At 32.0% G+C, this 16,944-nt stretch overlaps 6 protein-coding genes and 2 pseudogenes across 8 annotated transcripts, besides 6 other annotated features; 5 read left to right on the forward strand and 3 right to left on the reverse strand.

Annotated features, from left to right (window-relative positions):
• Positions 1-763: 763 nt before the first annotated feature.
• On the forward strand, positions 764-1,279 carry TVAGG3_0813000 (uncharacterized protein; the record flags this gene model as incomplete). The annotated part of the gene is made up of 1 exon (XM_001583548.1): positions 764-1,279. One exon carries the CDS (start codon positions 764-766, stop codon positions 1,277-1,279), a length of 516 nt encoding a protein of 171 aa, XP_001583598.1.
• Positions 1,280-2,209: 930 nt separating this feature from the next.
• On the forward strand, positions 2,210-2,584 carry TVAGG3_0813010 (uncharacterized protein; the record flags this gene model as incomplete). Its single annotated transcript, XM_001583549.1, has 1 exon — positions 2,210-2,584. The coding sequence occupies one exon, from the start codon at positions 2,210-2,212 to the stop codon at positions 2,582-2,584; it is 375 nt and encodes a 124-aa protein (XP_001583599.1).
• A 33-nt stretch (positions 2,585-2,617) lies between these two features.
• Positions 2,618-3,436, forward strand: TVAGG3_0813020 (uncharacterized protein; the record flags this gene model as incomplete). The annotated part of the gene is made up of 1 exon (XM_001583550.1): positions 2,618-3,436. One exon carries the CDS (start codon positions 2,618-2,620, stop codon positions 3,434-3,436), a length of 819 nt encoding a protein of 272 aa, XP_001583600.1.
• Positions 3,437-4,350: 914 nt separating this feature from the next.
• Positions 4,351-5,359: a mobile genetic element.
• A 10-nt stretch (positions 5,360-5,369) lies between these two features.
• Positions 5,370-6,673: a mobile genetic element.
• TVAGG3_0813050 lies at positions 5,466-6,593 on the forward strand (annotated as a pseudogene). The gene has a single exon. A coding segment is annotated over exon 1 (1,128 nt).
• Positions 6,674-8,530: 1,857 nt separating the features above from the next.
• Positions 8,531-8,568: a mobile genetic element.
• Positions 8,569-8,641: 73 nt separating this feature from the next.
• Positions 8,642-9,481: a mobile genetic element.
• A 105-nt stretch (positions 9,482-9,586) lies between these two features.
• Positions 9,587-9,615: a mobile genetic element.
• A 501-nt stretch (positions 9,616-10,116) lies between these two features.
• Positions 10,117-16,944: part of a mobile genetic element that runs on past the window's edge.
• Positions 11,082-11,540, reverse strand: TVAGG3_0813100 (uncharacterized protein; the record flags this gene model as incomplete). Its single annotated transcript, XM_051247735.1, has 1 exon — positions 11,082-11,540. The coding sequence occupies one exon, from the start codon at positions 11,538-11,540 to the stop codon at positions 11,082-11,084; it is 459 nt and encodes a 152-aa protein (XP_051083210.1).
• Positions 11,571-12,696, reverse strand: TVAGG3_0813110 (annotated as a pseudogene). The gene has a single exon. A coding segment is annotated over exon 1 (1,126 nt).
• TVAGG3_0813120 (uncharacterized protein) lies at positions 13,647-13,901 on the forward strand (the record flags this gene model as incomplete). The annotated part of the gene is made up of 1 exon (XM_001312654.2): positions 13,647-13,901. One exon carries the CDS (start codon positions 13,647-13,649, stop codon positions 13,899-13,901), a length of 255 nt encoding a protein of 84 aa, XP_001312655.2.
• TVAGG3_0813130 (organellar and viral DNA polymerase type B) lies at positions 14,846-15,121 on the reverse strand (the record flags this gene model as incomplete). Its single annotated transcript, XM_051247736.1, has 1 exon — positions 14,846-15,121. The coding sequence occupies one exon, from the start codon at positions 15,119-15,121 to the stop codon at positions 14,846-14,848; it is 276 nt and encodes a 91-aa protein (XP_051083211.1).

Raw genomic sequence — 16,944 nt, forward strand, 5'->3', positions numbered from 1 at the left:
TTCACATTCGTACCGTGTCGCTTTGTGATTTTTTTGGGTTTTTCAACATATTTATCATTAAAATATTCTTTTATATAATTAATCTTATTCTCCAAATCTGATAATGACTTATACTCATAATCTTCCAATCCTCTTCTTTTAAGGTAATCCATCTGACTAAGATGGGAATAAAAATTGTATTGTTTATGAAATGAACTATATGCACGTCTCTCATCCATTGTTAACAAAAACCGTTTTTTCTTACCTAAAAATTCCATATTTCTTGAAAGAATATCACAACAAAGTTTATACGCTTTCTCCCTGTTCTGTAATTCTTGAATAAATTCAGCTTTCATCTTTTCAGCTTCTGATATTTCTTCGTTTAATATAGTTACTTCGAATAATCCGTTATTATAGTATAAAGGAACTTTTGTATGTATTTTGAATTTAACGTCTGAATCCGGACTGTAACCGCAACTTTCTTTCATACGTTGTTCAGCTTCTTCAGTTAAATTTAATTCTAAATCTATTGCTCCTGAAGGTGACCATTGCGTCGGTCCAATATAAAATTCGCAAGTTTTTGTCATCTTTTAGAGAAATTAAAAAAATAATTTTTTAAAAATAAACTTAATTTTTTTCAGGTGAGAAATCAGGTGAGATGTCACCCAAAAATATTTTTATGCTATTCTACAACCGTTGTTATCGTCGCTTTGCGACGTTGAGCCCGAAGGGCTTTCTTCATCATCCATTATTTCATACAAACTAAATATTTAATTTATAATAAATGTTATGGACTTTAGCTCAGATAGAAAATGGCGTTCCTGACTTTTCACACATTAATTTTGATGATTTCCTAAAGAAAGCAGATGCGGTAAATAAGGAAGAAATGGCAGAAGTTAAAAATGAATTGGGTAATAAATTAGATATGGAACCAATACACACTCACGATATAACACAGATTACGGAACTTCAGAAAATTTTAAACGGAAAGTTGGATTCGTCAAGGCGTTACGGTTATGAAACTTTATTAAGTAATCCCGAAGATATAAATTATCTCAAAATGTTAAACACTGATAAACTAACTGTTGACGGTAATTATTTAATAGATACTGAAAATGGTAATTTGGTAATAAAAACTAACTCTACAGATGTGATAGCAAGATATAACGGGGAGAGTTGGGCGTTAAGAATTAAAAATAAAGATGGAAATTGGGAGTTAATAGATATTAACGAATTTATTCGAAACGTTAACGAATCGTTAATGAATCATCAGGATGTTTTAAATAAATTAATTAGTTAGGCAAAATTTATTTTTTATCTTTTATTAAATAATATGGCTTGGGGCTTTTGGAATAAAATAAAGTCTGGATTAAAGAAAGCATGAAATTTCGGTAAAAATCTTATTGGAGGCATCGTCGGAACTGCTGCTAAGGTTGTTCCTGCTATCGCTCCTGTGCTTGATAGATTTAAACCTGGATTAGGATTAGCTGTAGAAACGGGAGTAAATGGCGCTAATGAAGTTATGAAAGCAGTAGATAACGGGGATTGGACGAATGCATTCGATAACGCGAAGGCATTAAGTACAAAAATAAGATTGAAATAAGTTAAAAATTTCACGCATCGTATTCCCTCCTGAATTTGTTATAGTATATCTTTCGTTTTACATTCTCTTTATCGAAGCAATCCACATATAACGCATGAGTGTATTTATCTTCTCTTATCTCTAACTCTCTGTACTTCACGCCGTTATAATAATAAAATACTTCAATTTCAGGATCGAAATATAAATCGTTAAAGAAGAATCGTGAATAATTTTTAACCTCAAACGCTGAATCTGGTAGTTCTTGAATGTAGTTAAACTCACGACCCTCATAACCTTGTTTATTTCTCTGATTTTCTGAATGTGATACCTGTCTTAGATTATCTATATCGTAATTATCTCGTTCATGATTTTTATGGTCGATTTCTAAATTTTCGTCATAATCGTTTAAAAATTGTTGTGCAACTACTCTATGTTTCAAATAACCCGTTCCGTTTAACTTAATTCGTATATAACCGTTTCCGTTATCTCATTCATGAATTACATAACCGTCTTTCTTTCTCCTTATTTCAAACGGGTATTCCGAAAATATTTCGTAGTCATTATCAGCTTTGCAATCTTGCCACATTTTATAGAAGATAAAAAATTTAAAATTTTATGAATAAATGTAATTTTTAATTCCTATAAAAGATGACTAAAAGTAGTAAAATAGTATTGAACGATATAAGAAAAGAATTACCGAAGATTAAAATCATCGAACCATTTCAGCCAGAAGTTATAGATTGTGATTCCAAAGATGATTTTTCGGAAATAATAAGTGCAGACCAGGAGAAGTACGCGGGCATGACGACTCAAAAATTAAATAAAATCTTTCACATCCCGGGTTATAAAGTAACTAAAATTAAAGGAGAAATTTGTTTAAGAAATATTAAGGATGGCGAAAAAGACAGAGACGAAGAGAAAAAAGTTATGGATGAGATAAAGAAAATCAAAGATGCATTTAACGCATTATCTGAGCAGTTCGAATTAATAAAAGACACAGTTCTCAAGACTGCACAGGTTTAATGTAAAATTTCGTTTATTTTTATTTTTATTAAAATGTCTATTAAAAGAAAATTGTATAATGACATAATGGAAGAATTTGCGAAATGCGATAATGAGGATTGTGTACAGCATGACATACATCCCGAAATTGATATAATGTACAATAGCATTAATATATTTCTTGGTCAGAGAGGAAGTGGCAAAACCTTTAACGGATTTAACATAGCAGCTCTGATTTCCAGAATTCCCACAAAATACCACCTTTTCGTTTTTGTTTCAAATAACCCAAACGATGAAACGTTTAGGAAATTCAAACCTTTAGTTAAAATTCCTTCCGTGTTAATTTCATATCAGGAGAGTGAATCATTTATGACCGAATTAATAGAATATAAGCAAGCATACGACAAAATTAAATTCAAAAAATTAGAAGGAAGATTAACAGATGAATGCAAAAAAGATATTTTATCACATTTATACATTAATGATTTCCACAATCCCTCGTTGCATACTTTAATTCTTTACGACGATGCTTTAGAAGTATTTAAGAAACCAAACGCTAAAGAGTTTAGGTATTTGTTAGAGAATCGCCATACACGTTCAACGTATATTTTAAATATACAGGACTGGAAAGGAATAAGTCCTCAGTTAAAAGCTAATATTGATTCAGTATGGATGTTTGGTGGTTATCCTCGAAATCGTTACTGTTATATATTTAATCAGCTTTCATCACCGATGGATAGAGATGAAATATATGAAGTGTATAAGAACTTAAACAAACGTGAAGCGTTAATTTTTAGTAATAAGAGCAGTGGTACTGTTATAAAACAACTTTTAGAAAACGGTGAAACATATGAAATATTTAATAATACTTAAATATGTCGGATAATAACCTTCTTCAAACTATCGACAATTACGTAAGGAATAAATGTGATAAAGACCATGGGTTTATACCGTATGAATATGATAAAACTTTTCACAGTAAACCTGAATATGTAGAAGCGGATAAAGACGAAAAAACATATTTTGGGAGACAGAGAATATTAATAGACGACCATTATTCATTTCAGTATTTTAAACGTTATCTCATTACAAGAAATCCCGAAAATGAAAATTGGCGTATTCTTTGGAATTCATATCTTAAAATAATGGATGAACGAAGGAGTGAGTTTTTACAGAAATGTAATCCAAAAGAACGTAAAAAATTTTTAACGGAGAGAATGAATTTTTATCTTAACGCTCCCAAAATGGATAAGAGAGTTTTGCGAAAAGCTTTGGTAAATGATATGAATCAACCGTATCAAATGACTGAGGGGGAATTTGAAAAATATTTTAATGAAGTTTATGCACCAGCGATGAAAAAAGAAAGAATCGAAAAGGAGGAAGACCATAATCCATGGTCTACGACCTTGCCGCATGGCGGCTTAACGAAGAAGGAAGAGAAAAAGAAAACATTTGAACAGTTATTAGATGAATTGATTAAAACGGCTGACAGAGAATTAACGTATGAAGAGTTAATGGATAAAATTAAAGATTTTCCACCATCCCCATGGGATTCGAATGAAATTTACCAACAGTATTTACAAGGAATCGAGAATAGAAAGGACATAACGAGAATTAAAAGGCAGATTGAACCTATACCAATACCATTTCGAACTAAATCTAAGCAGGCATATTTAATCATAGACGATAAATTTCCGTATTTGAAGAATGAAAAATATTTAGTAAATTCATTTCCGAAAAGTAATAGACAATATTACCTTCATTCTGTTTCTCCTCACGGTTTATTTATCATCGATTTAATGTTTAACGGTGCGGAAGTTTATCTTATCGCCATTGAAAATAACACTCGGAAACTTTATGTAGAACCTACAAACTTAATTAACGACGGCAATTACGAATCGTTAACGCAAGATAAAAGAAATACTTGTTTATATTTAAACGCTTTGGAGAAAATAATTAGAAAGGGTGCAGATATAAAAGCGTTAAAAGGAGATGGCGAAGGAGCTTTTAACTCTGACAAATCTAAAAAGTTTTATAAAAATAACGGTATAACATTTATTCCTGTGGAAAGAATAAGGTTAATAACCCCTAAGGATAGCTATAAAACGGATCCTTATCATCATTCACGAGCAATCGTTGATAGGGCTATCAGAACCTTACGAGACATGGCGTTTAATGTCAGAAAGAAGTTAAACCCAACGTTAATGCAACAGTTAGTAGATGTTTATAATAACACACCGCACTCAACACTTTCTAAAATCATGAATTTTCCATTAACTCCTAATCAGGTAGCAGGTGATATAGAACTTGAAAATGAAATATTTAGAAGAATTAAAGCAGAAAATTTCAACGTCATACATAAACCCGGTTATGATGTCGGTGAAGGTTCTAAAGTTTATGTTTTAGAAGATTATGATACAATGGCTAAAAAACGTTTGAAAGTTAAACAGGATATATGGAGAGTTGAAGATTACGTTAATGGTTGGTATCAACTCCGAAATGAAAATACTGGAGAGAAGATAAAAAGAACTCGTGCTTATATCAATCCTTTACATCTTTTTTAAGCCTAAACTGTCTTATTTTTGCTTTAATCCCGAACTCTTCGCATAAATGCCTAACGTTCGACTGTGATAAATTACGGTTGCGGATTCTTAATCTAATGGAATTTAAACTATCCTCTTCAAAATTCCCTGACTTCTGAAGTGCATAAATGAAGCAGCAATCGTTTAGTTCTGGTATCTGGTTATTTTTATCATCAACAACTTCCGTAAATATCTGATATCTTTCTAAATTTAAACCTGATATATAGGGTGTCCAAAGGTGCGTTTAGCACAGCGCTCTATATGAGACTATTAAAGGAGATATATGCTGATTATAAATATATAATAAAAAATATGAATATATGTATATGATGAGTATGTTGTATTTTGGCGCCATGCCGGGATATAAAATGAATTTTGAGACAAGAGGCGGTTTCGCGGGAAATTTTGGCGGGATTTTTTTCATTTTTTTAATGAATCATAAAGAAAACATCCTCGCTCTTGCAAAAAAATGCAAAGACTGTAAAAAAATCTACGAGACATTGGTAAAATGCTTCGGTATGGATGCTCCTAGCTATTCCACTGTAACGTATCATGTTAGGATGTATCACTTCATGAACAAAAAGGCGCCTATCATAAAAATTGACAAAAAATCGCCGGATCAAAGAAAAATCAAAGCAATTCTTCAAGCGCTAGATGAAGACCCAAGAGCATCACTCAGAAGGATAGAGGAGATGACAAAGATACCACGTACAACAGTCAGTTATTATCTGCACAATTATTTGAACTACAAACTAGCGTATACACGTTGGGTTCCGCACAACCTTAATTCAGTTCAAAAAAAATCTAGAGTCTAATCTTCGAAAGAGCTCCTCTCTATATTGGGTGCGTATCAATCCAAGAAGTTTCGCTTTTTAGTAACAGGGGACGAGTCTTGGTTTCAATATGCAACAGAAGCCAAAATCATGTGGATCCCGAAGGATGAAAATCCGCAAACATTCCCGAAGAAAAAAATTGACACACCAATGATGATGTTGTCGGTTTTTTTGGGCGTGAATGGCATCATCGCAATTGATATTCTTCAAAAACCTAATACGATGAATGCTCAGTATCTAATTGACAATGTTCTTACTCAAATTATCAATTCTGATGAGTTTGGGAAATCCAAACAACAAAAACAAAAGTTTGCAATTCATTTTGATAATTCAAGAGTTCACAAAAGTCATAAGGTAATGAATTACTTGGTGGAAAACAATGTCAAAGTTGTTCCAAACCCAATTTATTCACCTGATATTGCACACTCTGACTTTTATTTATTCGGCACGCTAAAAAAGAGAGCTGAAGGACGCGAATTCGCGAGTCCAGATGATCTTGAAAATTTTGTAAGAGAGCAATTTGAGCAATTTTCTCATGATGATTTAAAGCGTGTCTTTCAAGCCTGGATCGATCGCTGCGAACGCGTGATTGAATCCAATGGTGATTATATTTAAATAAACTTTATATATATGTAACTTGTTTATTTCTATTCGCAGTATTCAGGTTTGTGCTAAACACACCTTTGGACACCCTATATTAAAGTATTTGAAGAATGAACCACCAATTTCATTATAACCTTTTTCTCTAACTTCCCTTAACGAAATCGCATCGTATAAATACCATGGCGGAAGTTCTGTAATCTCTGGATCTGAAACGTAATTATCAAATGAATTTTCAGCTGAATACAAAAAGTTTTCATAAGTAAATTTTTCTTTTAACTCTCTAAATAATTCAGGAGTTAATGGTTTAGAATGCCATTTATAATTAACCCTAAAGCAGAACATGTATTTATTTTCTGCCGACGTTTGACCTAAATATTCTTCAATCCATTCTTTCAATAAAGGAAATATTGACTTCCTCCCGTTGATGTTAAATCTCTTAACTCCAAAACGTTTTCAAAGGATTTCGCATAAACACATCCCATTTATCATACGATAACGTTTTTTGGTTATCGTCTGAATTTAACGCTTTCCACTGTTTATAATTTCTTACATTAATTTTATTTTCCTCCTTAGGTTCTAATTTTTCCATAAATTCCGCACCTTCGTTATAAAACGATTGTAGATAATGTTTATAATCTATCCTATAATCAACCTCTTTCTTTAATTCCTCTTTTAATCTATTCTTTAACTCCCTATTTTCTTTTTTTCAATTTATCGTTTTCGACTCTCAATCTCAGTAGTTCTGATGTATTATCATCCTTAACCCTCTTTACATTCTTCACATAATTTAAGTATTTGAAATCGTCTCTCCGAGACGCTGAATGGCACGGAGTGCTTTTCTCATCTTTATCTTTTGGTTTTACTTCCTTCATTTCTGGTGGAGGTGGTGGTTCTGGAATAAATCCCGCTTCTGGTAAGTAATAACCCAAAAAATTTGGAAATTTAATTTCCGAAATCGAAATTATATTAATGTTTTTAATATTCTTATATCAAAAGGATTAAAGTTCATTAAGAGAAAAACAATTCTTCTTCTTCAATCTATTGGCGCATTTATTTCTACACGCCAATAAGGAAGGGAAAATTATAAGACACCATGGTGTCTTCAAAACGCTAATTTTTGATATTTTTAACAACCCTAGATCTCACCTAAGCCACAAAGTGGCTCATGACCCTGTAGGGGTCTTTTAAAAAATTTATGGTTTCGTTAACGAAAACCTTAAGGTCATTGACCGACTGACCCAAAATTAACCTTAAGCCGTTTGTCCCAAAAAACTAACCTTAATTTATTTTTAATTTATTTTTTATTTTATATATGTGTATGTGAAAAGTAAATGTTAAAATTTATGGTTTCACTACTTATAGAATTCATCTATTCTATTAAAATGGATTTGATCCAAAAAAATATATAAAATTTGATCATAAATAAAATCGTTTTAAATTACTTCTTCATTTAAATTATAACACTACCGTATATTATTTTTTAAGCTATCTTATTTTTTGAAATTTTATTCAAATCTTTGGTCGCAAAAAGAATTGCATGATAAATAAAAACATTTAATCAAAGCCAATTTTATTTTTCATATTCAAATGGAGTGAGTGTTAACATTTAACATTTTTTGCTAATTGTCGTCAAAAATTAGGCGTAAAGCAAAAATTGATATTTCATATGGTTTTATGATAGATAAGCATTATATTCCCACTCATTATATTCGTAAATTTTGAGGTTTATCCTTCGCTTTTAAGATCATTGAATTTGATTATTATATAAAATAGTTATATATTAGAAAATAATATGAGTTTATGTGATATTATTTTTCAGAAGATTTTGTGTTCTTCTTCAAAATTTTATTTTTTTATTAAAAAGAATCTTTACAAAATATACATTTACTTTAATTAATATTTAAAAACGTGCTCTATCAAAAGTTCCAAAAATTCAATATTGTAGCTTTTCTGAGGTGTCACTTTTGATGAATTTCTGTTTACAACAATTTGATCTTCTTTTGGTAAATTGTCTCATTATTCGCTATTATTTTTCAATTTTAACTTTGTTCAGAGTTGTGTTATAGACCGAAAATAGATTTTTTCGGTTTTCTCTTCAAATAATTGAAAGAATGATACTATTATAGGTTTATTATATTATATAGCATATAATCATTCTATAGCCGAAAATTATAAGTTTTGAGAAGATTGAATATAACACAAATAAATTTGAATGCAAGTTAAATTGCTTGTTGTTTTTAATAGCTATTTAATGAGAAATCCAATATTGCAAAATTCAAATTGAATGATTGAAAGAACAGAAAAAGTCATTCTTTTCAATTTCGAATATGTTTCATTGTATTTATAATTATATGGCAAATAAGATATTTAAACTTGATTTTTGAAGGAAAATTCACAAAATTGAATAAATTCAAATATTTTTTATTCAAAAATAAACTAGTTATTTGAGTTTACTACTAATTATCTATTCAAACTACAAAGTTTGTAATTTAAAATATTTTGTGAGATCAGATTGAATTAATTCAAGGTTCTTTTCAATTAATATGAATGACCATATTACGCATTTTCGAACATTCTAAACCAAATATATAAAAATGGGAGACAAATGTTAAATTTGCTAGACATGGGGGAGTTGTCTGCAAAGTTTTAGCTCTTATCTCTAACAAAAAATTAATTTTTAAAAAAATGACCGAATACGTTTCATAGCGAGAAAAAAATAAAAGGCAAGATAGAATTTTCTAGACATAAAGAAGTTGTTTACCGAGTTTTAGCTCTTATCTCTAACAAAAAAATTAATTTTTAAAAAAATGACCGAATACGTTTCACAGCGAGAAAAAAATAAAAGGCAAGATAGAATTTTCTAGACATAAAGAAGTTGTCTACCAAGTGTCAGCTGTTACTTCTTCTCAATACTGATATAAAATAAAAATCTTTATTATTTATTTAACCTTTATTGTTTCATTAAACTTCATTCATTTTATATTATCGTTTTATTCTTTTAGCTACTTGTAAAATAATCTAATTTTATATCATCATTTTACCGGATTATTCTTCAGTACATCGATTGTGTATCTAAAATAATATCATTATCCTTATTCTGTTTTTTCCAAAATTCTTTTAAATATCTTTTTTGGTTAGATTACTTTATACTTTTTACTTTTATTTTTTAATTTCAAAAAAAATTTTGGTGATTGTTCTATTCTGTTACAATGTGCATTATCATATTCTAATGAATTATTCATTACATACATTTAAAAAAACTTGTTAAAAATGAAATTAAAAAATTATGTTTATTATTACGCTGTGAATATGTCAACAGCGGTCATGCCTGTATCTGTATCCCATATTTGCCACAACCTTTCTATATCTGCATTTGTGTATTTCGGTTTCAGCTGATACATTTGATTTGGCGTGTAATTTGTTCCAGTTAATGGATTAATTGGGAGATCTTCATGCGGTGTGTTATTATTGTACTCCCAAATAAAGGCAGGAATAGCCTGAATGCTTTGGCAGCGCTCCAATGTCGGCCAGAATCAGTTAGTATACAAGTCTTGGGTATGGCGGCACTGCGTTCCACCTTACTCAATATAACCTTAAATATTTACAAAACCGTTAACGTATATTTTACAACACAAACGACAACACAAACGACAACACTAACTTAACCTTAAATATTTACAAAACCACCAACCACTTCACTAACGAACTCACTAATGTAAAAATAAACGTTCTCACTATCGTTCTCACTAACAACTTCACTAATGTTCTCATAAATTTTCCTCAATATCTTCATCATCAGTGTTAACCCTATTGTAGTCATACTTGAAGCCATAAACTTTCTCTAACTTCTTAACGTACAATTTACATAACTTACCTTCGTCATCGTATGGTTTAATGATATAACTATTTCTATCTTTATAAACAGTCAATGAAAAGTCAACTGGTCTCGGATGTATTTGAAAGAACATGTTATGCTCAGGAAGGAAGAATAAATGTTTAAATGTATGTTTGTTATATGTTTTGATTTGTATGAGTTGCTTTTGTTCTGTCATTACATCCAAATAAAATAAAAATAAAATAAAAAATAAACTTAAAAATTAATGATATCACCACCCGCACACGTATGAAAACATAGCACAAAAATAATGTTTATGTTAGAATGTTAGATCTAACACGTTTTCTAACCTCTTTTCTAACCTGTTGAATTCATTGCTTTATAACTCTCTTCCTTTCTCCAACTCTTCTAACTTCTTCTTAAGTTCAGCAATGTTGTCCTCATGAAGTTTAATCTTTCTCAAAATTCCTTCTCTATCTAATGGTTGCTTTATCTTTCTAAACTGAACTCTACCATCCTTCATAGTATGAACGTAAAAACCTTCTGGAATAATTCCTGATTTAATGTATTCTACCAAAAACTTTTGTTTCATTGCTTCAGTGACTTTAGTCGTCATTTCAATCAAATAAAAATGTTCAAATAAAATAAAAAATAACGTTATTTTTTCAGTAAGGAAACGCAGGCGTTTTACGATTTATTTGAGGAGTAGGTTCTGGTTTAAATGTTGGAGTCGGTTTAGGAGTTGACTTTTGAACAGGAGTTTGTACTTCCATAGGTTCAGGAGTCATTGAAGGTTTTGCTTGTGAAGGCGTTGGTTTTGGCGAAGGTGTTGGAGTTTGTTTAACTTCAGCTACTTCAGTATTATTTACAACATTTGCTTTATTTCTTTTCAACATCATAACTGCTCCTGCTGTAGCTAGCAAACCTAGTGGGAGACCATATCTTATATAAGGACTTGACCAAATGCTATTTTTGACAGGAGCTGGTGGAACACCTAACCTTGGTGAGACTGCTCTTTGCCATTGTGCAGCTCGTAAGAAATATTCAATAGGTGCTCCATAATCGTTTGGTAAAGTTTGTTTCATAGATGGTGAAGGTTCACGAGAGCTTGATGAAGAACTCATTTATAAGCTTTAAAAATAAACGTTCATCCTTTATTCCTCACTGTCGTCAGTTGCTAAGTTATAGTCGTCAAGTCTTATTATTGGTATGCCTGACTGTCTTACTTGTATTGCAAAGCAACAATCCCTCATAAATCCAATAAGTGGCTTTGGTACATTTTCAGTTGCTAGTTCAATAGGTCCTTTAACAGACAATTTGTATGTTATTGGAGCAGTAGATGTTTGACCTTGCTTGGAAGCAAAAGTCCACTTCTGTTGGAAAACCACATAAGAAATGTGTGTTGTCATAGCTATCCCATTTATGTTCCACACTACCATCATCCACCAATGACCTCATAACATCTTCATTAAATCCTATCATATCATTGTTTGTATTGCAGGCGTTCGCAACCATTTCATAAAATACAGGTATATGATTTTTCAGGTTCTGCAGGCATATTTCCATAAGCTCCCATGGAAAGCTGAAGATATTTAAACTTAGGGTTCTCAAAATTAACATAATAGTTGTCTTTCTTTCTAAATAGTGCCCAAATACTTTTAACATTAATAGGCGTATAAGCTGCTGTAAATGTTGCACTTGAACTATCTGTATTCTTTGAGAATGAACCGTCCATAGGAATCCAATCCATAACTTTAACAGGAAAACATAAAGCCTCGTTTGTATAATGTTCTACAAGTTCTGTATAAATGTTAGGGTCTAAAGAGAATGACTTTGGATGAATGAAACATTCATTAAAATCCATCTTTGTTCGAAATAGTTGCTGGGTTACAGTTGTAATAGTAACTGTTCCACTAGCTTCTACTGCCTTCGTTATCATAGTGAATGGTTCATTCCATGGAACAAATTTATTTGTCGGTGGATTTGAATCTGAAGCAAATGCAACTTTAAGAGTTGGATTGAAAGCAATGATATCATTTACAGATATAGATGTGCATTGTAAGGCGTCGCTACTGAACTTTACTTTAGCTGAATGTTACCAGCAAATGCAGGAATAAATCTTATAGCTTCTAATGGTAAAAACTTTCTAACAGGAATTCTTAAACGAAGCTTAAAATCAAATGATTTTCCTGCTGTAATTGACACTAACAATTTGTCCTGTTCTGCATGTTCCCGAATGACTCCATACATCTTCATGTCGAGTCTTTGAGAAAACATCTACTTTCTTTATTTGTTCGGTAGTTTGTGAGTTTGAAGTTATATATGCTTCTTCTCTTGCGTTGTCTTGAGAATATACAATACGACCATTTGCAAGGATTTGATATCCAGCAACTGCATAGAAAGCGTCATCGAAACCAATCCAAAATCCTGGTGGGTTTGTTTTATTGGAACCTGAACCAATTTCTTTATCTACAATAAATTGACCTTCCATTTTATACGTAATGAATGTATTGTAAAGGTCCAACATATTTTCACCAGGAGGTGAGAGATTGAATGTTACCCATGTGTTATCTTTAGCAGTTCCAGGTTGTGATGGAATCTTTGCGTCAGAATATTTTCTATTAGTGTCACCAATTTGAACTGCATTGTCTATGATATCGAAATATGAGCGAATCTGATGAATATGCTCTGCTGGAGTAAATTCGTTTAGCTGTTCGTTCTGCATGTATTTACTTCAGATAAAAATATCTATTTACTTCATTATTCTCACTCTTCTTCTTGGTATTCGTGGTGGAAGTTGTTTCTTGACATTTTCAATGAACTGTACATTCTCTTTTGTCTCAACTTCTTTCACTGGCGGGTCAGGGTTCTTTGACTCGGTTTGTTTTTCAATGAAATTCACGAACTTTGCAATAAGCTCTTGGTCGTTATTGAAAGTACATCTGGCTTCTTTTCTTCTGGTTCTATTGACTTTTCAGTTTGAACAGAAGGTTTTATATGGCTTCGTGGACTTCACCCTTGCCATGCACCTTAATGTTGTCGCTCTCTGCATTCGCTAATGGTACCTTTCTTTTTCTTACGTATATTTTACCATCTTTACTCTGACTTACGTAATAGAAAGGATGTTGTATTCCTCTTGCGTCATTTAATATAATAGACTCTCGCTCTGATTTTGACAAGCTCATTTTACATCGGTTAAAGTTTTAATTTAGTTTTTTATCTGCAGTCAAATGACTCAGACAAGCCCTACGGACAAGACCCAAGGTGTCATAGATGTTGAAGCATTGAAGAAAGAAATTCGCGAGCAAATTTTATCCGAACTGAAGGAACAAAAACAAGAACAAAAGCCAGAGAGACCAAAGAGAAAACTTAGTGAAAAACAACTAGCTGCATTAGCTGCTGGAAGACAGAAGAACCCACGTTTGCTGGCGAAAAAAGCTAGAGAAGAAGCAAAAGCTAAAGAAGCTGAAGCAAAGAAAGAGTAAATGGTTTATTTTTATCCGAATTAAATGTATAGACAAATACCTTTAACTGTTGCGTTCAGTAGTGAAAACCCTGACGTCAAAATAAAGGGGAACAGAGTAACGTTTAAGTTTCCAACAGACTGGATTGTGAACATAAATGAAGAGAAGTACATTGGCATAACATCTATGTATATAACACGTGCTTTCAGAAAGGTTGACTTTATACTTCAAGTCGAGATAGAAAATGACGAACAGTCTTTAAGCGCCCAAAACATTCACATATACAAATACTTTAAAGACGATACAACATTGCAACAATGTATGATTTCATTTAATGAGATGTTCGAGAAAAAGTTCAACATTGAAGTACAAACTTTACAGCCTTTACGTGAGTTTCTTGCACAACTGAAAGAAGAAGGTAGTCAGCCACAACTTATAGACTTTCATTATGAATTTAATGAAAATGAAGATGGAACTCATGACTGTCAATTCATTGTATTCTCACCATTCAATGAAGTCGCTAAAAAGAAAGAAAATCCATTACGTATAAGATTTCAAATCTCCGAACCAAGTGATGATTTTAAGAATGTTTTTCAATTATGATGCAATGCTTCCGAGGAAAAATGAATTTTCAAAGATTGTAACACCTGGCATTTGGGATAGAAAGCAAGCAATACTTTACTCTAATATAGCCAAAGGCGTTGAAAATGAGTTCATTGGTCATACAAGAACTTCACCACTTCCTAACCCTAAATACTATAAATTAACTGGCTTCAATCGTTGAGTTTTGGATAGACATGTACTCCACTCATGACCATAAATGTCCAGTGTTCTTGCCTCCAGATGGAAGGACTGTCTCTACATTGAAGCACAACTCTTAAAACTCTACCATCGCAGTATTGTAAAATCTACGCTAGCTTTATTTTTATCACGAATGACCTCATTGCTGACAAAAATAAATGACCTCAGAACTTCAACTTACGAATAAAGCTTGTTTTAGTCGTTATTGAAAAGTTGAACTTTTCAGCAAAGCAAGGTTGACATGACTTACATAAGTCGAATGCAATCTCTTGACCATCATGAAGTGCTTTGTAAAGTTTCATTAAACTGAACTCAGAGTCTTTGTCATATGTTCCAACAGGTATGTGAATGTTCTTATCTTCATTGTAATAGCATTGTATAGCTTCAGGAAACATTTCATTAGCGGTTAAAGCAATAACATCTTGCTTCACGCCTTTCATTCTGCAGTGAAATGCAACTTCATTTAAATCGTTAGTGAGTAAGTCTATGTAGGTCTTCTTTCCACAGAAAATACTTTTATAAGCTAAACTTTGTTTTCCAGGTGTTATTTCTGCAAAGTCGCTATGAAATTGACCAAGGTTCTTTCCTATAAGTTCTCTACCGTATCTCTTCTTAAACTCTGCTGCAAGCTTTGGATGTCTTCATTATATAAGTGCATACTGTCGGTATCCTGGTAAAAGATTTGAAGTCCCATGTCCTCTGCAGTACAGAATACTTCATTCATAATACGTTTTGACATAGACAGAATATTAACACCAAGTGGACAGAAGTTAAAGTGTCTGCAAATGCTTTTCGTTAGCTTGAAAATAGTTTTATCTGAACCATCCAAACCTTCGAACTTCACTATATGGTTGTAATTTCTCTATAGCATATCTTATAGCATCTTTGTCATCTACTATGGTTATTTTTGACTCAATAGGAGATAGAATAGTTTTGCCATAAATGCTGTTCAGAATGAGTTTTATAATTTCTTGTAAGGGGTTTTCTTCTTTCTTATACTTTAACCTTAACTCAAACAACTTCTTTACTTCATCTCTTATTCTCATATCTCTGTTTCCATCGTAATAGTATCCTTGCAACACTTCACATTTGACACCTTGATATTTTATGAGGTCTTGTAATGTTATATGGTCAACATACATGAGACAGCAAGTGTTTGAACTTCTTGGAACGTTAAGTTCTGGATTTAGTTCAGGGTCGCAAACTATTAAATGAAAGTGTCTGGGTATACCAATCTCTGTTATCTTAATGAGAACAAAGAAGCCAGACATAAACTTTCACCAATGGGTTCCTTTTGGTCGTCATCGAATAAATGTCTCATGAGATACTCTGTGCTTAACTTTTTCCTTCAATACTTTTGGAATACCTTCTAAAGTATAAAGTCTTGCTATAGCTGAAGGATATAATGAAACAGTGTCGAAGTCAGCAATGAGTTTCTTTTTGCTCTTTTGTTTCATGTTATCTGACAACATACATCTTCCACCTTGAATGCATCTCGAAATAAATTCTCTTGGTTTATTTGAGAGGTCATATAAATTTCCATTCGGGAAGTACACTCTGTTTCTCAAACAATTTGTTAGCAATAGAACAAATACTAACGTAGTCATAAACGTTTAAATCAAACTCTTTCAATAAGTCATTGCGGAACTTTACAAAACCTTCTCTTAAAATTCTTACATCTTGTTTGCAGTAAAACGTGCTATATTTTTCTAAGTCGAAGTGGTTTTCATCTATTCTGCAACCTTTGATGGAATCTATGTTCTTCATAAATGTATCTGCATCATGGATAACTTACATGCTTCAGAAATGACACCAGTTCTGTTGTCATTTGCTAACAAAACACTGCTGTAGTAGTTATATGGAAATACTTCTTTCGGTCCTGTTTGTAAGTTAAACATAGCAGGAAATAGTTTAAGCTTCTTATTTATAACACTGTAAGAGTCTTTTATAATAATTGCCCTTCCTTTATATAAACCAGTTATTTGCATTGTTCGTGAACCTTTAATGATGGGAGTTCCTTTCACTTCTGTCATGTGTCTTAAGATGAAGTTTATGTCATAACTGAGGTTATGGAAATATATTAAACTCTTGTCAGGAAGTCTTTCCAAAAATTCTGTTGCACAGTTTTGACCCCAAATACTTTCACTAACTGAACCATCTTCACTGTCATAACAGATGTTAAAAGCTTTATGAAAGCCATCCGTACTACACTCAAAGTCAGCAAAGAAAACGTGCTCAGGTATGAACTTACATTTAGCTTTAT

This window comes from Trichomonas vaginalis, chromosome VI (genome assembly GCF_026262505.1).
Source record: "Trichomonas vaginalis G3 chromosome VI, whole genome shotgun sequence".
Lineage (NCBI taxonomy): Eukaryota > Parabasalia > Trichomonadida > Trichomonadidae > Trichomonas > Trichomonas vaginalis.